General features: G+C 37.3%; 1 protein-coding gene across 8 annotated transcripts in view; it reads right to left on the minus strand.

Moving 5' to 3' along the window:
- Rapgef6 (Rap guanine nucleotide exchange factor 6) overlaps positions 1-24849 on the minus strand; it is a 177236-nt gene that overhangs the window by 44057 nt on the left and 108330 nt on the right. For 4 of the 8 annotated variants that reach the window (XM_029483211.2, XM_029483207.2, XM_021175412.3 and 1 more), the window contains exons 12-17: positions 21439-21603; positions 17809-17916; positions 16457-16660; positions 12830-12938; positions 9674-9914; positions 3275-3432 (exon numbers count right to left, since the gene is read on the minus strand). In XM_029483211.2, coding sequence (XP_029339071.1) covers positions 3275-3432; positions 9674-9914; positions 12830-12938; positions 16457-16660; positions 17809-17916; positions 21439-21603 — 985 coding nt within the window. Of the gene's footprint in view, positions 1-847; positions 863-3257; positions 3433-9673; positions 9915-12829; positions 12939-16456; positions 16661-17808; positions 17917-21438; positions 21604-24849 lie in introns of those variants that run through there. The other 4 variants (XM_029483210.2, XM_029483209.2, XM_029483206.2 and 1 more) reach the window with 2 other exon arrangements.

Below are 24849 nucleotides of genomic sequence, written 5' to 3' on the forward strand. Positions count from 1 at the left end.
TGGAACACATATTTTGCATTAATGAAATTTGTGAGATCTAAATAAATTATTCATTGCAAAATCCTAGGGATGGAGACATTTGTATTTAACCACTCTCTATAAAGTTTTACTTTAAAAAGTGTATGATATCTACAATTAAAAAAAAATCACTAAAGATTTTGAATGCAGAATTAAGTTTGCTACATCAGATAGATACATAGAGGGGGAGAGGGGAGTTATGCTACTAAATGAAAAAGCAAGCAAAAAGAGTATGTAAACTCAGGGTGGAGGGGATCAGAATCCAATGTCATTTTGCCACAATGAATTTAGCCCAGGCTGGCCTCACACTTGCCATGCAGTCAAGGATGATCCTCTTGAACTTCAGATAACCAAATAACTGCTGGGGTTGCAAGCCTGTGCCGCCATGACACCTACGAAAGCTTCAGGTCTTTTGTATGTTAAGTGAGCACTCTAACAACCGAGCTAAATTCCTAGTTTCATACTCTGAATTCTTTAAGCTTCAATTTATGCTAGATTAAAAATAATACTTTCACAAGCATTCCATGACACATTTACCATCACACACACACACACACACACACACACACACACACACACACACACACAGAGTAAGAAAAAAAATCTCAAAAAACTTTTCATAAATTGTAAAGTGGCATGTATATTCTGACTCTGTATGAAAACAAAAACATATGTAGTCAAGAAAAATAACTAAAAGGCTTCACACCAGTGCAAGAGTACTACCTCATGAGTGGGATTCTGCTTCCTATTTCATTGAGTTCACTATCATATATTCTTTTTGAAAATAACAAACTACACACAAAAGACAAAAGAATACCAAGATACTTACAGTAAAAACCAACAGCTGTAGGCAGCAAAAATAAAGCAAAATTATAAAAAGTCAGCAATCAAATCAAAGTATCAATAATTCTATAGCTTTGCCTGCATTGCAACTTTGATCTGATAAGAACTTTACACATGCAGACTCAACATAGCTGAGCTCGACTGACAAACACCAGTCAATGCTGGCTAATGACACTGCAACCAAGGGTTTATGCACAAAGCAAATTCTAGTACTACTGTTAAATGTAAGAAGCTGAATTTGGAACTGGTAATAACTTTTTCCAAAACAGCCTGATATCATGTTTGATGCATCTTTCACAAAGCTGTACATCTGGGGGTCTTAAAAGTAAAGTGTCTCTAACAGGTGTGTCCAGCTTTATCACTACCACGTGCACACCGTGGAATCTCACCTGCATGGGACTTTCTCCAAGCAGATTTAAAAACGCATCTCTGAGTCCTGTTGAGATATTCTCAATGACAGAACTGTGAAGCCAGTATGAGAGCAATTCGAGAAGTACCTGTTCCTAAGGGCTGACTCAGTTCCACAGTACAACTACCTTAATTTTATCCATTTAAACATCTTTTATTTTTGTTACCCTATCTTTATCTTCCTTTTACCACTTCTCTCTCTTCTTTCACTGAAGTCCTTCTTTATTCCTTCAGCATCACTTTCTAATTATTTACTCATTATTTTTGTCTGTATGCATGCACAGGAAGGTCAGAAGATGGCACACAGGAGTCAGCTTGCTCCTACCACATGGGGTCTAGGGAGCAAACTCTGTCAGATTTGGTGGCAAGTGCTTTCTTAAACTTGGGTCTTCATCCCCAACATCTATAAATGCTAAGGACGTCAATACAGCCATAAAAAAATTTAATAAACCCATAAAACCATGTGCCCTTTCTAAATAATTGCCTTAGTAAAAACATGCATATTTAAGATTATGAATATTCTATGGAGTGTAAGAAATATACCACTGTAGACCACATACACACAGAGGAACAGATTTTGATTCTACAACACGAACATAGGAAGACAGGACAATGTGTTGCTTTCAGCAGAGGGATCTGGGCTTGAGCACTAGAGAGTAAAACTGAGGAGTAAGAAACAAGCTCACTGTACATAAGGAGAGAATCTTCAGGTGGCAAAGCACATGAAGGCGGAGTCTCAAAGCACATGCCACTTTCAAGAAACAGTGAAGCAACAGGTCGTCAGAACAGGTAGCTAGAGAGAAGATTCATCCCTGAAACACCTCAACCTGGCACAGAAATGAACCCAGCCTGCTGTTCTCCTGCCTCTGTGACACTTTAGTGCTCACTCTTTCTGAAGCAAGTATTTCATCTTAGTGTACTAGCAACAAGTTTTACATTTATTCATGATTTCTGTATGACGACAAAACTTCACTAATACAGCAACTGCTAGACTTAAGCAAAGTTATAATTCCCTAAAACATTTGCTCTGTATTTGGCAGTCCTACAGAAAGACAGACGTACAGCAGCATCAGCTTTGCGAGTGTCATGACTCTGGCCTCAGTTGGGAACAGAAGAGAACAACGTACACAACTGCTTTCACTTGTGTTGTTAAAGCCTGGAGTTTTAGGTTGTTATAGAAATCACAAGAGATAATGTCCAGCACAATCTTCAGTAGCTAAGTCTCTGTAGGAAGAGACACACTGTGCTAACACCCTGTATGTTCGTCCTGGCACTGAGCTGTATGTGAATGAGCTCCCTCCCTTCCTCTGCCCATCACAACTGAAACCTCAGTTGAATCACAAACACTCCGAGGAATCCTTTTCCCCATCTCTAGCTAGGATTCAATTACTTACTCAGTTTTTAATTTTGTCTTTTCTTGAAAAAACATTTCACATCTTTTCAAGGGATGGGTATATAATCATTTCTTTATAATGAAATTTTAGATCATACAGTTATGTGACATTTTATGCCTCTGGGCACCAATACATGTAGAAAGCAACTTGATGTTCCATCCTGAAAATCATTAGTAATGAAAACAATGCTATACTCTGGTAACAGCTCTTGACCAACCCCAAACCAACAAAACAAACAAACAAAACAACTTTAGCATCATATGCTGAGGGAAAAAAAAATCAGTGCTCCTACGAAAATTACTAAGACGTTTTAATATTTAGAGGTATGAAGACAATTTGCATTAATTCTTTTCACAGTCTGTTTTCATTCCATCTCTCAGCAATTTCTGGAAAATACCACTGAGATTCTTTTATTGTTAAGTTTCAATTCTGAAGAAGGAAACCACGTCTGCTTAGGTTTTGTTTTTTGTTTTTTTTTTTTTTTTGGAGACAATTTTCCCACTAGCTCTTTGCATGAAGTAAAAAACCAGAGGTAAAAACTGTAGGTTAACCCAGTATTTGTTGTACAAGGCTCAAGCTATTGAGCCGTATGAGTTACATGGGAATATTACCTGAAGGATTGGAAAAGTCCAACATGCTAGTGGTAGGCTGTAAGAGATCTGGGCTGCTGGATGAAAGTGTCCCAGGAATTGGCATTATAGCCAGGCTGTGCCTACAGTGCCTGGTTCCCACAATGCTGTCATCTTGTGATTGACTCAGGCCTCCGTCACTTCAAAAGAAAGGCATATATTACTTTCAAGTATTTGAAGGTACTGACATAGCAAACAATTTGACTTCCTATGTACGAAGGCTTAATCAACAATAACAAAATTCAGTGTGATGATTAAAACATCAGTTAGATTAAAACATCTCAGTAAACAAAACTGGTGCTTATAATAAAGAGACAGCAATGAAATGTTTTTGAAATTTACATTAAAATGAAATTAAGTAATTCTACTATATCACAAATAACGAATTTGTTTCCTCTGATTTTAGTACAGAAAAACTGAAAGTTTAGGGACTGCTTAAAATTTGCTAGTTTCAAATTTCAAATATATTTATGAAGCTATCCATGGCCACACCACAGGAAGTGTCCCCTCCAAGCACATGATAATCACAAGATATTTTAAGTCAGTAACAGTTAGTTCTCTTTTAAGGTTTCAAAACCACATATTAACTAAAACGCCATTATCTAGGACAAGATACTCTTCCTTTAAAACATTCAGAACTGTCACACAGGTTACTCTAAAGCCACTGTAAGGAAAAATATAAACACTTTCAGTTAAACTTTGTGTGTTTTCCAAATATTAGTTAAATTATAAAGTAAAACTGTTGTATAGAATTTTAAGATCACAGTGGAAAAGATTTCCATCATCACCATTCTTTCCCTAAACCGGCCAGTGTTGAAATGTTTTCCTTAGTATCTATTCCCATCTAAATTTTACTCAGCACAGCCTTATGTTTTGTTTTTGTTATATAGAGGCATCACAGAGCACTTACCTATTATCATGGAAAAGATTAAACTACAACCTAAAAGATGAGTGATATGGAATATATTTAGAACATATTAAGGCAAAACATGGGATATAGGCAGACTATGAAATGAAGCAAGATGGAGAATAATGGACTGTTATTAGTAAGATCAGAAGGACGGCCAGACAAGAGAGGCCTGCAGAGTCAGGAAGGCATGAAGGTGTGGCATGGAAGGAAGTTACTGTGACAGCAGACGCACTACTGATAAGGTTGCCTTGGATGAATTCCTTCTCTAGCTGGCCACTGGCTGAAGGGCTACTACAAAGACTGTGTGAGCTCAACTAGATGAAAAATAGCGCTTTTGTTTTTAAGAAGGGAGTCAAGTCCTTTTACCAAATGAACAATTCAAACCCACAGAAGAGAGTCATTTACTTCAACTTGACACTGAGAAGTAGAGGCACAACAATGCAACGGATGCAAATAACATTTACCTTCAAGGAGAAACATCAATTTTCTCTTATGAAAAGAAAGGCTCTGTTTGGTGAGCAATTCGTGCTTACCCTAAACTAGCTCTCTACAAGTTGGTTGCTGCTGTCACAATTAAACATTTTAAGATTAGTTAAGAGGAGAAAAGAAATGTTGCTGAGTATTTAAATCACAAGAAGTGTAAAGATCTATTTTTGAACAGTACGTCTTTCTTTAGTTGACTTCTGAAAACAAACACACCAATTTTTTGATCCATAAGGTCAGGTCACTAAATCCAAGGAGACAAACCTTTAAAGATATGATCTACTCTCAACTAACAAAATAAACTAAAATTAGAATTGTTTTTTGACACAGGGTCTCATATAGCCTTGCCCTTCAACATTCTATACATCGAGAATGACCTTGCATGCCTGATCCTCTTGCATCCCCCTCCAAAGTGTTGGTATTCTAAGGTGCTTGGGATCAAGGACAGAGCCTTCCAGATGTTGGGCAAGCACTCTGTCTATTAAGTTATGTTCCCAGCCCTAGGTCAGATTATTTTGTTAAAAGCAATTCACTATAGAGGTAAAGTCCACAGATTATTAAAAGTTCTCAATATTTGCTATCACTTAACATGCCACTTAACATTGATTCTGCTTTTTAATAATCAACACACACAACACTATCTAGCTATACTCATTATTAAGTAGGTTATAAATTCATGGCAATTAGGGTGTAAGCATGTAGGCATGAAAACTCTGTCATGCACAATTTAAGCTATGACAGGAATGAAGTAATTAATTTGCAAAAAAAATCCATGCTTAAAGTTGAACTGATAAAGCCTATTTGAAAATAATCATGTCATTTCTTACCAAAACAGTCTCCTGAAAGGTGATGCAGTAACAGAAACAAGATATTTTTGAAAAATTCCTCAATAATTAGTTCCCTAACATTTAATATGTTTGAAATAAAAGTATTAGTTTCATTATGAAACCAAAGAGGCCACAAAATAATTCCAACATTAAAAGCAAACAAAAAAAATACTGATATTTGGAGAGAAAAATAGTTCTTGATGCATAGAACAAAGCAGGGTGTTTCTAGGAAGACACAGTGATGTTACTTGGGCAACTGTGAGTAAAAACAAAGAATTAAAGCTGAGTGATTTTTTTTTTTTAAAAGGGAAATTTGATTTCTTGATCTGTGAAATAGTCTCAGGTTAATGAAAACCGTAATTTTATATCATAATTTACAGATGTATCTAGATCATCATTTTCATTTTGATTTAAAAATTTTTTAAATATTTATTTATTTTATGTATGTATATGAGTGTTCTATCTGCATGTACACCAGCATACCAGAAGAGGGCCTCAGATCTCATTACAGATGGTTGTGAGCCACCATGTGGTTGCTAGGAATTGAACTCAGGACCTCTGGAAGAACAGTTGGTGCTCTTAACCTCTCTGAGCCATCTCTCCAGCCTTCACTTTAATTTTAAGAACAATTTTCCACTTTCAAAGTACATAATTGGCCGGGCGGTGGTGGCGCACGCCTTTAGTCCCAGCACTTGGGAGGCAGAGGCAGGCGGATTTCTGAGTTCGAGGCCAGCCTGGTCTACAAAGTGAGTGCCAGGACAGCCAGGGCTACACAGAGAAACCCTGTCTTGGAAAAAACAAAAACAAAACAAACAAACAAACAAAAACCCCCACAAAAAAGTACATAATTATTTGAGATTTAAGAATTGTCTACTTTAATCTAAAGTAGATACATTTAAAAAAAAATAACATTCTTTTTTTCCCACTCCCACCGATACTGTAAAAGCTGCCCTGTTCTTAAGAGGGTATGTGGAGAAGCACCATCTGTTTTCCATGCTTCAGCTAAGGAGTTTTGACACATAGGAGATACTCAGAAATTACAGAATTAAAATTAATTAATATTTTATTTTGGTTTCTTGAGAGTGGGTTTATCTGTATAGTCCTGGCTGTCCTAGAACCCACTCTGTAGACCAGGCTGGCCTCAAACTCAGAGATCTGCCTGTTTCTGCCTTGTGAATACCACTACCACCTGGCAAAATTACTTAATTTTTAATTTCAATGAAAAGAATTGAAATATTTTATAGTAGGAAAGTTGGAAGATAACATGGGAAAAAAAGGGGAAAACTTATTTGTGCTTTATTAAAAAAACAAAACAAAACAAAACCCAAACCCAAACAGATATCTGAACATTTGTCCTTCTTGTTAACTTTCACATACCATTTAGCTAAACAAACTCATACTTGGACTTGTGGCGTATTTCTAGCTCTTGTGAGGCTGAAGCAGGAGGATCACTTACTTGGTCACAGGAGCTTGAGGACACCATCATGGTGATGATCATCAAGATCACCATCATTACGAGGTCTATAGAAAGGGTGTGTACCCTTGGATAAACATCTATATCTATCATCCGAACTCATGTTCTCTGCCTATTATCTACTGATATCACAGTGTTGTTTTTCCCTTATAAATAATTCTCAGGACTTTGTCCAAAAGGGTGAATCTCTGTAGTGGTTTGAATGAGTATGCCCCCTATAGATTCAAATATTTGAACACTTGTTTCCAAGTTGGTGGTGCTATCTAGGGAAGCTTAGATAGTGTAGCCTTGCTAGAGGAAGTTCATCACTGGGAGAAGACTTTGGGTGTTTATAGTCTTCCATTTCCTATCTGCAGTCTTTGCAAAATGAAAAAAAAATGAAAGAAGAAAAATCATTTACTTGCTGTGGGTGACGCATACCTGTGCTTCTAGCTCTTGGGAAGAAGTAGAAGCAAGAGTTCAGCCCTTTAAAGAGTTTGAAACCAGCTATGGCTACACAGTGAGTTCAATGCCAGCTGCAACTACTTGGGAAGACCCTGTTTCAAAAAAAAAAAAAAAAAAAAAAAAAAAAAAAGCCAAGAACTAGTGATCTGGTTCAATGGCTGATCACTTGCCTTACATGGGGAAGGCCCCCAAAAACTGCAAGAAAAACTTATCCAAATTCATTTAAAATGGTGTCAAAAATAATATTTTCTCAAAAATACTGAGCAGGTAGTTTAACAGATAAAAACGAAAAACTAATTCTCACAAACTGGCCTCAGAAATCTGTAGGAATCTTATCTTTTAGGCTTTTAGTGGCTGAAATGATTGACATATCCTACTGCATACATACAAGAGAGGTGTAGCACAAAGCAAAAAACTCAACAAAGAAAAAATTCAGTAAAAATACATCCTGAATTTAAACAAACCCATTTCTAGTAGATCTTTTTTCCTTGGTACCAATTCAAAATTATCATATGGGAAATACTCAACTGGCTGCTCCTAGTGACAGCAATTTCTGTTTCCTGCTATGGACCTAGTGTCCATGCCTAGTAACCTACTTCCACTCTCCAAAGAATATGCATAATGCCATTGGTTTAGCTGATCAGAAAGGGTCTATAATAAGTCACAATCGTAACATTCTCTAGTTTTAGATAATACATGACATAACTATACCACCAGTTGCAATGATGTACATACTCCACAGCAAGCCATCAGGGTTTCTGGAAAATGATCTGAAGAAATTACCTGCTAAGGAACGCTCCATATGAACTATTTTCTGCTTTCTGGCCCCTAGGTTCTTCTCCTTTTCCACAGTGACTTCAAACACTCCTCAACCTTTTAGTGTAGGCTATCCCTCTAACAGTCTCTTCACCCAACCTCTACTGGTGTCAGAGGTTGCTGATATGTACAACAGTAAATATTTTGGCTCTTTTAAGTTTGTGGTTTTTTATAACCTTCTCACCTCAATGAAAGCAGTGACTCAGAAATGAATGAGCAATGAGCTCTAGAGCAGAATTAGAACAGAGCCATCACATTTAAGTCTCAAGTTAATTAATTAATTGAAGAGAAAATTTGTCTCCCCAGCTAGAAGTAAGAACTTGTAAAGAATATTTCCTTATCTCTGAGATAGATGTGTGTGTGTGATGGGGACATACATGTGCTTGTGTGTGTCCATGTGTGTAGGGGGCCAGTGGGTGGCATCAGCTCTCTTCCTTAATGTCCACATTTTATTTTTTTTCAGTCAGGTGACAGAAAATCTCTGGAAGCAGAGCTTACCAATGCTACAAGACTGGATGGCTAGGAAGCCTCAGGTATCTGCCCATCCTTGGCCTCCCCCGCCCCCCAACAGCTGAAATTACAGGTACTAGCTCATGCACCTAGCTTATTATAATGTGGATGTGGGGTCTGAACTTAGGTCACTATGCCTGAGTGTCCAGGACTCTACCTACTGAGCCATTTTCCTAGCTTGTGATTTTTTTTTAATACTGATGAAAACAGAAGACTGCATATGTGTTTTTCCTGGATACATCTTTGTGTTAGTGACTAATTCACTGTCTTAATTGAGTCACCAAGTACTTTGCTTTATGTACTGTACTTGCTTAGTATTTTGTAATTGGTTTTGAAATTGGAGTTATTCTTAACCATGGCACTTCAGCAGAATGATTCAACAATCATTTTACAAACTTCAATTTGCATACAAAGTCCTTTGGAGATATCTCATGTTTGAAGCAAAAACTGGGCATGGTGAATATATGCCCAGAAGTCTGAAAGCTATGGCAGAAGCTCTTTAGTTCCTGACAAAATGTGATATACATACAGAAAGATGATCTCTAAAAACCCAAATATCAAAAACTTCACTATTAGAATTCAGGAGAAAGTAAATAATACCAGCAAAAAAAAAAAATACTCAAAAACAAAAACATTACTAGGAATGAATGTATCCCAAGATTTAAGATGTCCAAATTTACAGATTCAGTAAATTGAAACTGGACCCAAGATAGAAAAACAAATCCCATGAAACAATCTTCTCTAGCATTCACAATACTAAAAGCGACCGACAGTGGGAAGTCTACAGAGATAATGTGGAGAATTTTGATTTTACTCATGTGTTTGAAGATTTTATGATGAATAAAAACAAACATGACTCAGTTCTCTTTCCTACAATAAACATTAAAATCCCCACATGGTATATTGGTATTACTTACCTAAATAGTTTTGGAGGCAAGATACTAAATCGTGTTTTATCCAAAATTTTCCTGATTTTGTTTCTTCCACCTGAAACGGTATTTGCTTTAATTTTCTTATTTCCTTTCTCCTGTGGTGCCTGCTCCATATCCCCTGGGACATCTTGAATTGAATGGCGATTACTTTTTTTTTCAGCAATTTTGGGAATATGAGGAACACCAGATTTCTCTTGTTCAGTCCTACTGAGCAATTCTTTGAACACTGTGGAAATAAACAAACTCATCATTTTCCATCTCTTCGTCAAAAAGTTTTATACCAACACATTTTAAGGATAACAATCGTCACTTTCTCAGGCTAATACACATTTTAAAATCATCTACTAGGGGCTGGTGAGATGGCTCAGTGGGTAAGAGCACCCGACTGCTCTTCCGAAGGTCCAGAGTTCAAATCCCAGCAACCACATGGTGGCTCACAACCATCCGTAACGAGATCTGACTCCCTCTTCTGGTGTGTCTGAAGACAGCTACAGTGTACTTACATATAATAAATAAATAAATCTTTAAAAAAAAATCATCTACTAGATCCCCAAAGTGATAAGATGACGTCACTGGGGAAAAACTGAGAGAAAACAGGTAGGCTGCCAGCATGTGTGGAAATCATGTACTACACAATGAGACTGCCTAGTCTCATACAGCTCTGCCGTGACTGAGCTATAGCCTGGCCCAGGGGCTGCTTTTCTTTGTTCTTTTCCTTCCTTCACTTCTCTTTCCTCTCTTACTTTCCTTTTGTTTTGACACAGGATTTTGCTTTACAGCCTGGCTTGTTGAACTCTCAGTTATCTTCCTGTCTCAGCCTCCCAAGTGCTGGGATTACATGTATGTGTCACTCCACTGGGGCTGATAAAAAAAAAATGTCTGTACATACTTATGGAGATCAGGATATTATGCTATGCACTGATGTAATATTCATTATCACCATATCCCCAACCACCATTTGTCCATGTTTGCACTCTCCCCCATCCCGTTCTTAATCTCCAGTAATCTTTAGCCTGATTTCTGGTCACCACTGCTCTTGCTGCCACAGAGGAGAGAACATCCCACACTGGTCTTTGTGTGCCAGACTGAGTAGTTTAGCGTAATGTCTTCCAGTTCCATCCACTTTGGCCAGGTGTCAGGATTCGGCTTCGGTTGTGGCTTAATACTCCTGAATATTACATACCACCCTTTTACCTATTAATGGGCCTCAGGCTGATTCCTAATTTTAGTCATTTGTGAGAACAGCAATATGCAGGTATTGCTGAGATTTTTTTGATGTCATTTCTTGAGGCTATGCACTAAAGAGGTAGACAGCGCCCTCATGCACAAGCACTGTTTAGCTGTCTAAGGAACCTGTCTTCTCCACCGCAGTCATGCTAAGCTACGCAGCCACCAAGAGTGTAAGAGTGCCAGGTGGTGGCGGCACACGCCTTTAATCCTAGCACTTGGGAGGCAGAAGCAGGTGAATTTCTGAGTTCGAGGCCAGCCTGGTCTACAGAATGAGCTCCAGGATAGCCTGGGCTACACAGAAAAACCCTGTCTCGAAAAACCAAAAAAAAAAAAAAAGGTGTAAGAGTGCCTTTCCCACACACCCTTATCATCAACATCTGCTATATTTTTTTCTTCTTTGTTTAAAGTTACTTAAGACAGAAGGTTTACAGTTTTCTGATGGTTAATAATATCGAGTACTTTCTCAAATATTTGTTGACCACGTCTGCTTCCTCTTTTTAGATAATTTGCTCATTAAAAATATATAAGATTACTTTTTCATTTTTTTTTTTAAGACAGCATTTCATTATATATCTCAGTCAGGCCTTGACCTTCCAATTCTGCTTCAGTCTCCAAGTGCTTTCCCTTCCTTCTTACTTGTCTTATATTTTGGAGATAGGGTCTTAGGTAGCTCAGGCTAGCCTTGGAGTCCTAATTCTCCTGCCTCCACCATACCAGCTTTTTGAGATCTTTATATAACTTGGATATTAAGTTTCTGTTAGAAGAACTGACAGATATTTTTTTCCCCATCTTGTAGGGTCTCCAGCAAGATGAGACGAAAGCATGTGAAAATGACAGTAAAAATGAGATTTAGTTTTTACTTATGTGCACATGTGAGCGTCTGACATGTGTGTGCATGTACCTACAGAGTTCAGAAGAGGGCATCAGATTCCTTGAACCTGCAGCTGCAGATGGATATCACCTGCTGCGGGTGATAGAAACAGAACTCAGGCCCTCTGGAAGACTAGCAAGTGCTTTCAACCAATGAGCCATCTCTCCAGCACCAAGAGAGACATTTCAGTTTGCCCTAAAACCCCAAGCACTCCATTTCCATCTAAAAGGCATATTACTATGATTCTACTATTATTTGCAATCTAACCAACCTAAAGGGATTTTCTTTCCCTGTCTTGTAAAAACTCCCAAGTGGTCTTTGGTTTTTAAGTTGCTATTCTGAATTTATGACTTTCATTCTCATGATTTTAGCCAAAATTCAATAGAGCTAAAGCAAATGATAATAAATCATAAAAATGTCTAAAGCAAATGACAACGAATCTTAAAAATTACAAGAACAATACGAAAAACAAACATTGCACGGTATAGATTTAGTTCAGCTATAAGGCACTCGAGCAGCCCTGGGCCCAGCCCCTCATACCACAGAACTGAAGAACACAGTGTAGCTACTATAAATGCTTCTACACAGAAAGGAAGGACATGCTGTTTAGAAAATCTCATTCATATATTTCATCGTTTCACTCAATTTATTTGATGAAACAACTAATCTGACATTTGATTCACTGTAGAAAGCTAGGTTTGTAGGTCAGAAGTAGAAAAAATCCTGCTTATGACGTCTAAGCTTTATTAAGGTTTTATTATTGTACTCTGTCCTGTACAGTACACAACAGGAACTCAAGAGACACTTGACTCAAGATACACAGGACTGAAGCTGTATCTCCATTTCCTTAGGATTACTACTATTTCCATGAAATTTAGATAATATAAAAATGATAGATTATAAAATCCTAATAATCTTAGCAGTTTCACAACAAAGTTTATATTTTACTATCATCTACCTCACTGAAATGCCTTTTAATTTTTCTATTACACAAAATAAAACAAAACCTTACCCCCAGTAGCTTTTACAACAAAACTTACCAAAAATGTTGGTCTTCACAGTAAGTGCAAGATGAGTATTATTTCTCAAAATTTCAAGGGCTTTAGCAAGTGTAATATTCTCAAAGTTTTGTCCATTGACTTCCATTACCTTGAAAATATTTTAAAAATACAAATTAAGACAAAAATAATTATTAGTAGCATTTATAATCTTAAGAGCTTCAGAGCAGAAAAACTGAAATATAACTTGAATAAATCACACCATATGTGAATGAATAATGATCAGAAACTGGACTATCATTTTCCCCTGTACTGCTTAATTTCCAAATCTTGCACTATATGTATTTTAAAAGGTTATTTTCTTTAGGATCCTAAAGGATCTGGCCTAGCAGTCAAGAGCAAGAACTGTTCTTACAGAGAATGCAGGTTCAGTTTCCACGTCCATGGTGTCTCACACTCATCCATAACTCCAACTCTAGGTGATCCAACACTTTGTTCTGACCTCTGCTGGCTCCGGGCAAGCATACAATTCACAGGCATTCACACAAAAACTTACACATACACATAAAATAAAGCTAAAAAAAAAAGAGGGGGAGGGGAAAAATAAAACAGGGACTGGGGAGATGGCTGAGTGGTTAAAGGTGCTTGCCACCAAGCTTGAATTTGATCCCCAGGATCCACACGGTGAAAAGAGAGAATTGACTTCTCAGGCATCCACACATACATCGTGTGTGTGAATGAGAACACACACAAATACATATATGATAATTTATAAGTGAAGAAAAAAATCTAATCATGTCTAGTTCGAAAGACACTACTTAGGTATGTTTATGCAGATTTTAATCAAATAGTCTAAAGTGAAATTTAGTGCATCCCAATGTATTTATTTAATTAATTTAAAAGCAGCATGCTAATATTGAATATAACTGCATGCCTATAATCCCAATACTAAGGCAGGAGGATTGAAAGTACAGAGCTAAATAGTCAGGCTCTGTCTTAAGGGGGAAAAAACAGATCAGGATTCTAAATATTTCCTATCTATTTCTTTTTTAATAAAAACAATCAAGCAGCCAGCCAAAAGCAGTACTACCGTGATGTTTTTCCTTCAGGTGAGAAACTGCTTTTTCACAGAAGGATTCTTTAATTTGGTTATACCCCATTACCACACAAATTGTTTACTGGATGGATGGATGGGTGGGTGGGTGGGGGAAGCAAATCCCCAGGGCAAAGAAAAAGATAAAAATCTTAATGAGCAGAAATTCTTCAGCAAACAAAGAGCAAAGGACAGACTTCAGAAGTGACACAGAAATTCCCAAAGTAGAAGAGGATACAAACCATATATTAGGAAAAGACACATCAATAGAAGCAAAAGTCAGAATTCTAAAAAGGTATGTTAGGCCCACTGCCTAACACCTTTAATTCCAGTGTTCGAGAGGAAGAGACAGGTAGATCTCTGAGTTTGAGGCCAGCCTGGTCTACAGAGTGAGTTCCAGGTCAGCCAGGGTTACATTGTGAGACTCTGTAGCAAACAAAACAAGGCAAACCCAAATAACCCATATCTATATACCAAAATGCCCTGGCACTAACGACATCTCCATTTTAACAATTCTCAACAATGCTGAATCTCAGGACAAAGAATAAAGATGTGTATGTGTAGGAGTCAACAGTAGGAAAAAAAGTTAGAGGCCAGCTTCTGACTTCCACTGGGCAACAATATGATAATGGGATGTTTTTCTGCAACTTCAATGTTCTTAGGAGTAAAATCACTGTTACCATAGACCTTTGTAACACATTAAACAAGACATCTTCAAATATATACAGATATGTCTGTAAAATGAGAAATAATAGGGATGAATGATCTAGACACACTAGAGGTGATCATGGGAGAAAGAATGGAAGAAGCAAAACCAGGACATATTTCATGTTGGGAATATAATTCTTGGATTTCATTGTCTTCCCACCTACTGTGAGAAATGATATCTTTAAATGTTTTATGATAAAATACTTTTAAAATCATAATAAATATAATAATTCTCCAATACTGGTTGCTAGATGTTTTTAATGAGTAGACTGAGGAAAGGGACAGATTAAAAACCTCCCTTAAAGAAATCAAAGGATTATTACTATTCCCCCACACCCATCCAGACAGTCTTACTGTGTGATTAATCCTGGCTGGCCTGAACTTAGAGGTCCATCTGCTTTTGCATTCACGTGCTGGGACTAACGGTGTGTATCAGTATTCACTATGCCCAGCAATAGTCTCTAGGTTTTGATACCCACACAATGTTTTTAGGGTTGGAAATACAGTGTAGTGTTCACCTAGCATGTGTGGAGCCCTGGGTTTTATCCCTATGTATACTATCAACAAACCAAATCAAACAACAACAAAATCCTAACAGAAACAAAATCAAAGGGGGCACATGTCTATTTTTAGACACTGCCAAATGCTGGCTATTCTGTATATGAGCTGAAGATCAACAAGAAAACAACTCTGGTGTATGTGAAAATCATCTACACAGTTTTTTTTTAAAAACCCACAGATTCCTGGGACAAAGATGTAAGTTAGTCGTAAAGTGTTTGTCTCACATTGGAAAGCTGTGATCTGATTTCCAGTACTTGAAAATAAAACAACCAAAAAAAAAAAAAAAATCAGAACAGGTTCTCAGACTTTCCTGTTTATATTAATAAAATTAGAATTACTGAAGTGAGCTTGGGAGTTACACTTTATACATAAGATACAGTATATTACATTTTTAATTAGGTTATACAATAGCTACTTAATTCCTAAAAAGAATAAGCCAACCAGGTATAATGGCACATTACACTGGCCCATGCCCAGTACTCGGGGGCAGAGGAGCTCTGTGTGTTAACGGGCAGCCTGGTCTACTATATACTGATTTCAAGGACATAGTGAGACTCTGCCTAGAAACCAAAAACGAAAGAGAATAACAACAACAACAACAAACAAAATCCAAACAAACCAGTGAGCTATCACCCAATTCTTCCCATATCTCAGTTTTTCCTGGTTTTTCATTTAGTTCACTCTGCTTATAAATGAAGCTGTGGGACTATATGGACATTAGTTAATTTGATATCACTTAATCTTCAGTCACTTACATTGGAAGCACTATGAAGCATCTATTCCATCACACTTGTAAGGGTGCTAATTCATGAGCATCTTTTCTGGAATGTTCTAAAGTTGCCAAGGATAAATTTCATAATCCTTAGAAAATAGGGAGGGCCATTCAAAGGTGGTTATACTGACTGAGCCCTGTAGAATACATGGTTTCAACCATATGATTATAAAATTTCCCATCAAAAGCAATGAATATATGATAAATATTCTGAAAATAAACCCTATTTACACATTAAAACTAGGGATGGAGAGATAGCTCAGTTGGAAAGTGAGGACCTGATTTACTGGTGCTGGGAAGGTAGAGACAGGTGGATCCCTGGAGCTTGCTGAGCAGATACCCTAGCCAATTTGGTAAGTTCCAGGCCACTGAAGCTGTCAAGGAAAAACAAAGTAGGCAGCTCCTAAGGAAAACACTCTACGTTGTCTCTGATATAGACACACTCTCTCACTCTAAAAACTACCCTCCCCCAAAGAGACAAAAGTAACAGGTTATTTATCAATGTTCTTATTTAAGTGTGGGATTATTTACTTACCTGATCACCCCTTTTCAGTCCTGCGTCAGCAGCTTTGCTACCAGATTCTACTTCTTCAACAAAGACTCCAAATCCCTTCTCACTGCCCCCAGTAAGGCAGAAGTGCAGCGGGGACTCACGGGATGCCTTCTGCAGTACAACTTGCCTCCACTTAGCCTTCGCAGCACAGGCAATATTCAATAACCTGAGGTGACCATTCATTTTCTATGAAGCAGAAAAGATGAAAGTATATATGTATGTACCTATTCTTACAGGCTTAAAATATTCTACAATGGCTAGCATTAGAACCAAAACCTACAAACTACAGAACTTGTGAGCGAGGTAAACAAGATGAGAGAGTACTTCCACCCTAGAGCATTCAAGAACATTTCAACAGGGTTTTTAAAGACTTTTTGATAATGAAAAGTTACCCGAATCTTCTGAGTTTAGTGTATTATCTTGCATACCTCCTGGCTGTTATACAGAACAGGATCTTCTAAAATTCTATTTTAAAAAGAACTCCCTATTACCTAATATTCAGACACATCCAAGTTTCTACCTCTTCAAAAAATATGTAACTCTTTTTTAAACTCAGTAACATTCTAACGTGAAGTTCTATCCCTAGTTTAATAATATTCAATGATTCTCAAAAAGGTAATATAATGTGTTTGTGAACATGCTATGGCTCTAATAAAAAGCTATAGTTTTTTACTTCCAGGGCAGTGATCACCATCAAATTCTACACTTATACATAGTATCTTTGAGAGGGAGATTTCAATGAATAGGGATGGGGGCAATCCATGACTCAACCTGATTTCCAATGTCTTTCCAGTGTCCTTTAAATAGCCATACACTGGCACTGTAAGAGCTAAATGATGTTAGTGTGCCTCTATGGTCCATCAGTCAAGTTCCCCAATCTCTGTTCATGCTTCCTCATTCTGCACAGAGCAGATATGCTACAGGAAAGTCTACAGGAACTGGGGGTAAAAAGGGACCAGAGCTGACACTTTGTTCCTTCTGTGCTCAACTCAATTCACTTGCTCTGGGAACTACACTCCTGAATATTTTCTCTGTGCCAGTCTGTTTTCAGGTATTACCTCACTGTAGTCTTCACAATCGCCCTAAATTGGCGATTACCATTTTCTACAGAGATCTAAGGCATAAAGCTTTGGTAACCTGTCGAAGTGAACACTGTAACAAGAGGCGAATTCCAAAACAATGATGAGCATAAAAGGAACTTTTTTTTTTTTTTGGTGAGACATTCTCATGCTACAACAGACATGGGAGAAGATAGAACTTGTTCTGAGTTGCTGTTCTTGCTGAGGGAGTAGGGAGAATGCTGAATTATAAAAACAAATTCTTTTGAGCCTTACTGTATCTTCCAAATTTCTTTCAAATTCTTCTAGAAATCGAGTCATAGCAGGATCACCTTCAAAATCATTAAAATGATTATTCACCCACAAGAGTACAATCCGTGTCACCTGCGGAAACAGGAGAAAGCACATGGTTATGCATTACTCTTCTGGCTACTCTTGAGCTTCTTTTGTTCTAACAAGAGAGGCAGTTTAATCTCTGCATGTTTCCTTTGGTTCAGCAAGAAGACACAAACTAAGATGTGTATTTCACATAGTGTATTAAACACAAGTGCAGGCAGTCATTTCAAACACTAAAAGTGTTAAAAATGTACTTGACCAAAATTTTGAAGAAAAACATATCTAAAAAAAGTCACTAAATACTGTCAAGTTTCCAAAATGTTAAGTTTACTTTGTTCTATGGGTTAAGTGAAAAAAAAAAAAAAAAAAGAATTCAAGGAAGATGGGGCTAGAAGAGAGGGCTCAGCGTGTAAAGTGCTTGCTGTGCAAGCACAAGGATCTAAATTCAGATCCTTAGCATTTGTGTACAAACCACAGTGTGGTGGCACACACCTGAAAGTCCAGTGCTGAGAGATGGAGATAGGAAAATCCAAGGAGCTGCCAGCTGGTGGCTTCTAGTCCAGCTTGAGACCTTGTCTCAAAATATAATGCAGGGAGCTAGAGGATGCTCCTGTGGTACATGGACCTGCCGACACACAGTTTTAACTAACAAATAGAAGTGGATTTGAATACTGTGCCTAATAAAGTCAGTAATGATTCACACTCTAAAATTTGTGACAGAATATTCATAATGTCACCATTTTAAGCAGTCTTAAAGCACACACTTCACTGGCATTTAGTATATCCAACAACGTCACACACTCATTATGTGAAGCTCTAGAACATTCTTTATCACAGCTGTTCTCAACTTGTAGGTCATGGCCCCTTTGGCAACTCTCTACCTCCAAAAACATTTACATTACGATTCTTAAGTATAGCAAAATTACAGTTACGGATAAGCAACAGAAACCATTTGATGGTTGGGGTTAGCAGAGCATGAAGAACTGTACTAAAGGTCCCAGCATTAGGATGGCTGAGAACCACTGCTTTCTTACTTCAAAAAAAGAATCCATATTCATTAATTAGTGTGGTCTCATTCTGCACCCTTTTGCCCCTGAAAGCTAATGCTGATACGCTTTCCTGTCTCTGTGGATTTTTCCTACTTCAGATATTTCATATACATAGACTCATGTAACATGTAGTTATTTATGACTTTTTTTTACTTAGCATTTCAATTCCATGCATATTTATTTTACTGCCATACATGATTCATTTATCCCTGATGATTTTGGGTTGTTGCCACCTTCTAACTATTATCAATAGTGCAATGAACATTTGTGTCTAAGTTTTTGCTTGCAAACCCATTTTGTTTCTTTGGGTACATACCTAGAAGAATTTTTGGGTTATGTGTCTGCTCTGTGTTCAGTCTTTTAGAGAGCTGCTAAATTGTTTTCCATCGTACAACAGTTTATATTACCATCTTCAATACTGTGTATGTGTCTAGTCCTTATAGCCAAGAGTTTTCACTTTCTCCTATTAAAAAAAGCCATCTTAGTAGGTGAAAAGTGGTACACTTCATTTGGTTTTGAGTGCACTTTCATATGTGCCATGAGAATAAACATCTTCATAGGCTTGTGAACCATTTATGAATCTTCTTCAGAGAGGTATTTATTCCAGTCATTTGTTCATTTTTCAGTCTGTTGCTTGTCTTTCTGTCCTTCAGTTTAAAGAGTTCTTTATTCTGGTTAGTAGGTCCTTTTCACATCTGTGATTTGTAATTTGTGTGTTGTTTTATGCAATTTTTTGCCTGTTCCATTTTCACCTATGTGTATGGGGTATAGATGTGCAGGTTGGAGGTTGATGTTGGGAATCATCTTCTATCACTTTTCTTCCTTATTCACTAAGTCAGGGTCTCTCAATCAAACCCAGATCTTGCTGATATGACTAGGCTTGCAAGCTAGCTTGAACTGGGAAGCCCCATCTCCACCTTTTGAGGCTTAGATTTTAAGTTGGCTACAAAACTTAATTACCTGGCATTTGCATGGGTTCTGGGGATCCAGACTTCCATCCTCATCCTTGCCCAGAAAATTGTTTTAATCACTGAGCCATCTCCCTATCTTAGATTTCTTGATAGAGCTTTGTGATACGGAAAAAAAGTTTTTAATATTGGAAGTTCTGCTTATCTGGTCTTTTTTCTTTTTTCTTTTTCTTTTTGCTTATGCTTTGGGTGCTATATCTGCAGAACTAAAGTCAATTAGTCTAAGGGCATTATAGTTTTGGTTCTTAAAAATGTTTACAATTATTACTACTGTGTATGTTCATGATACGTGTGTGGGGGACATGTGCTGTGACATGTATTAAGGTCAGAGGACAACTCTGTGCAGCTGGTTCTCCCTTTTCACCCGGGTGTGTGTTGTGTTTTCACCTGTGTGTGTGTGTTGTGTTTTCACCTGTGTGTGTGTATTGTGTTTTCATCTGTTTGTGTGCTGTGTTTTCACCTGTGTGTGTGTTGTGGAGTTGTTTGGATTGTGCACCAAGTATCTGTACCCACTGAGTCATACTGCTGGTCTCAAACCTGCAACACTGGGCTTACATCAGCTGGGTAGTGAACTGTAGGCATGTGTGTCCTCATACAGTTACTAATGTTGGTTCCTTTGTTTATGTCGCTGATGATCTCTTTTGAATGGATTTTTGTATATGGTGTAGGAAAGGGTCCAATTTATGCTTTTACATAAATATATCTAGCTATTTCTAAATAAAGTTTTGTTTCTTTTCTTTTCTTTTCTTTTCTTTTCATAAGTACACCTTTATTTTCTCCAGGGCTAAAGTACTTGTATCCAATTCTAAAACATGGGTGGTAGTGAGGGGGAAGGAAAGGCTATAGTTTTGGACAGTTTAGTCTCCTAAATAGTAAAATTCACAGTTTTCTCACATATGATTCATTATCTCTAACATGCAATTCAGGAAGGCATACCAGGAAATTATGACCCCGTTTTTACTTTCTGAAAACAATTTATTTCCAACCAATATGATGAGTTGTCTTTCCATTAAATGTATAGATATCCCATAAAATAGGCTAAAATCATCTATAAAAAATAGCAAACAATGCTCAGTGAAAAAAATAACCCAAAGACACATTTCCCATATATTATGGGAAAGAAACTAAGTGCTGACAAACTTTTTAGATGATTATAGAGTCTCTAACTCAGAAAAGCTTGGATGGTCTTATCCTGAGACTTACAAAAAACCCATCTTCTTGAAAAGTTTATTCGTGGAATATTACTTAAAACTCACTAACCAGCTTCATGCTTGATCCATCTGCACAAACTATTACTATGGTTCATGAGTTTACAACTAGCTGTATCACTGTCTTACCTCAGTTTCTGATTTCTGTAGCTTATATCCACTTTTCTCAAGGCTCTTTTGTTAGGAAAATGACCAAACACATATCTATACCGACTCACTAAATTATTTAGGTGAACTTATTTTTTCCACAAAAACAACAAAACCCCCACTTTATCTATAAGTGCAAAAGTGTCCATTAATAAAATTTAAAGGTTAAAGTTAGTTGTTTTATATTTATAAACCAACCTTATCCCTTAAGCTGTCAATCTTAAACCATTCCAAAAGCTTGATCCCAACATCCAAAGGAGTTTCAAGAAATGTCCTATAAGTTAAGAGGAAATCTTCTATATATGTTGGGTCCACAATAGAATGTTCTTCTATCAAATGCATGATGAGACGCTCAGGTGTTGCCTAAAAGTCAAAGGAAAGAAAAGATTAAGAAAAAACAAAACTCAATGTATCACATTATTTCCCATCATTCTCCTTATGTAGACTTTAGATTGTAATTTAGTAGAAACCAGAGGCTTAGAGTTGAGATAATGGTAGAGGGGTAAGTCCCCAATAGCATGTGTTCAGCTATACTTTCTACTGGAATCTCACCATCATAGGACCTAGGAAATGTACTGACTTATTCCTTGTACAGGCTGTTACTATTACTTCTGCTACAATATGGCATGTAATGACTGCCCAGGGCAAAGGAAACAAACAGAAATAAAGAAGAAAGCAAGCAAGTAAGCTTTCTTCCACTTTAAATCCAAATTAATTCTTCTATCCCAGGCTACAGGCATAATATACAGGTATTTACTCTTCTAGTCTTCCTGCTTTGCTGTGTGTGAAATGACTAAATAAATCCTATATTGTTTGTACATTCAGGATTTTAAATGCTTGTCTACCTCAAAATTCACATGCGTGTGAGTGCGCGCGCGCGCGCACACACACACACACACACTCACACATTTCCTATTGAGTTTCTGAATCAATGTTAAAAATGTATTAGACTTTGCAAGTCTTCTAATTATTTCTTTGGTGTATGTGTCATGTGGAGGCCAGAGGACAACCCTGAGTATTGTTCCTCAAGAACTTTCCTTTATTTTTTGAGATAAGAGTCTCACTGGCCTGGGAGTCTTACAAGCATGAGCCATCATGGGTTGGCAGGGTGAGGCTTAGGCCAGAGAATTACATCAGTGTCTTCCTCAAATGCTCTCTACTATATGTCTGTATGTATTTATACACACACACACACACACACACACACACACACTCTATTGTTTTGGAGAAAAAAAATTTTGTTGGGGTTTACAAACTGGCTAGACTGTCTGGCTAGTAAGCCCCAGGGACCCTTGTTTTTGCCCCCTCAATGTAAGAATTGCAGTTGCTTGTCATCATACTAGTCTTTTAAAAGAAAACTGAAATAAGAGTCTTGCACTTGCACAGCAAACACTACCAACTGACCCATCTCTCCAACCTCCTAAGTTCTGAGGATCAAATTCATCATGCTTGCAAGGTAAGCACTTTACCAACTATACTGCCTTTGCAATCCTGCTTTGCTACCTTTACAAAAGGGGGTAAACAGAATATACATAAAAAGAAAACAAATATTCAGTTAGATATAGAAAGCAACTGTGGGGCTGGAGAGATGATGCAGTGATGAAGAGTACTTGGCTTGGTTCCTAGCACTCACATGGTAGCTCACCATCTCTAATTCCAATACCAGGGGATTCAATGCCCTTTTCTGATCTCTGTAGATGACACATATATGATGCACAGACACACACACAAGCAAAACACTAATATAAAATTAAATAATCTAATCATGGCCCTTAAGTTCAAACTCTAATCTGTTGCAACCATACAAATAATCCCAACATCTCTATAGTAAACATACATTAATACTGACAATGCTCAGAGTTTTTATTCCCCAAGGGCACTCAATGTTAACAAGGTATATAAATCACATTCCCTGAAGGTATTCAGGAGTAAGAAAGATGTCACATAAGTAGCGTATGGCCTAGTTATGGCCCCACTTATAGTTACTCCTCTGCATTTCTTACTCTCAAAAATACTAAGTCTAGGATTATCAAAATGGGTTTGTTATTTATGCCAATCATGGTCTAGGAAACTTATATGTGGTCTTAGGGTATACACAGTGAGTGTGGTAACTGGTCAACTTTAAAGGAAGAACACTATTCTGTTTGTCTAAACTGATAGATAAAAGTTCCTACAGAGTCTGGGCTATACATTCAAAAATTTGAAGAAGAGGACATTATTATGGGAAAGTATGTCTCCAATGTCTACCCTAACAACCAAGAAGTCTGACACTTGGAGAGAATCACGCTCTGGATGCTTTTCACTTGGAGAAAGGCATAAGACATGGTTGGCACTGTTATTCTAGAATGGTAGAGACTGGTTAAAATCAGCAAATAAGCAAGAAAATCAATAAATATGGAAATAAAACATTAGAAAAAAGCCTGTAGGATAGTTTTAGACCTGTTAAATGGCATATAAACTCATGGTTACAGAATGCAAACAGAGACAGCTGTAGACGTACATTGATAATGAACATAAATACCTGTTTTTCTAGCTCTGACTCACGAGGGGCCACAAATATACAATATAGTAAATTTCCAGATCCTGGCTTATAAATGCTATTCTCTACTGGAAAGATCAAGAACTTTCTGGAGAAATGGCTGATTCCAGAGTAGGAACAAAAAAGAAGTTCATGATAATCCTTACTGATTGTCAGAAAACTAGAAAATGCTCAAAGAATGATGAGGGCATTTCAGAAGACTACAAATGAGTCAACCTGTAGAGCATCTGGATAATACTGATGCCAAGGGAGTGCAACACCAAGGCCATATCAAACATAAAGAATGACAATCGGAGAAAGTATAGGATCAGTAAAACAGTGTTTTCAACAGGAATAATAAAAAATAATATAAAAAACAGGTGGGACCTAGTTGTTACTATCCACAAACTAGAGGCAATATGCTGAGTCATCTCAGAACATCTCTTCATCAGCTACTCATCAATTATGAAGTGTCATAAATGGTGACGTCACAGAAAAAAAATCCTCACATATGGACGTAGGTCATCATATTAGCTTCCCTAGAGGAAAGTGTCAACACTGCACCAAACAACACAGAGCAGTGTTAATCATAGTGAAATTCCTTTATGGAAAACATGAGTGTAGTTTGGCCATGGGTAAACGTGACAGGATATAAGATTCTTTAAGTCTGCTGGGGATATGAATAACAAAAGAAGATCAAGCAACTGGAGTGGTCCAAAGTGGCATGACAATGAAATACAACTACGTTCTTAGATGAGAATCCAGACAAGAAATAAATTACTGGAACCACTAGTGAGAATTTACTAGGGACCTCAAATTGACTGTATTATCTTAACAATGTGTCCTTCCATTATTGGGGAACTCTATGGTGTTTATGTAAGAAAACTCTTGCTTTAGGAATGGTGAGACATTGTATTTGTAAAATATCTCAAACAATTCAAAAGAAGACTGATGAAAAAGGGGCCGATGCAACTTAGAGCTGTCTGTATTGTTCTTGAAACTTCTTTTTGTTCATGTGTACATGGGTATGTGTGGGCCAAAGGTCAATTTTGGATATCTTACTCAAATATTCTCCACCATGTTTTAAGACA

Source organism: Mus caroli, unplaced genomic scaffold, assembly GCF_978045245.1.
Source record: "Mus caroli unplaced genomic scaffold, Mus_caroli_1 scaffold_13, whole genome shotgun sequence".
Classification (NCBI taxonomy): domain Eukaryota; kingdom Metazoa; phylum Chordata; class Mammalia; order Rodentia; family Muridae; genus Mus; species Mus caroli.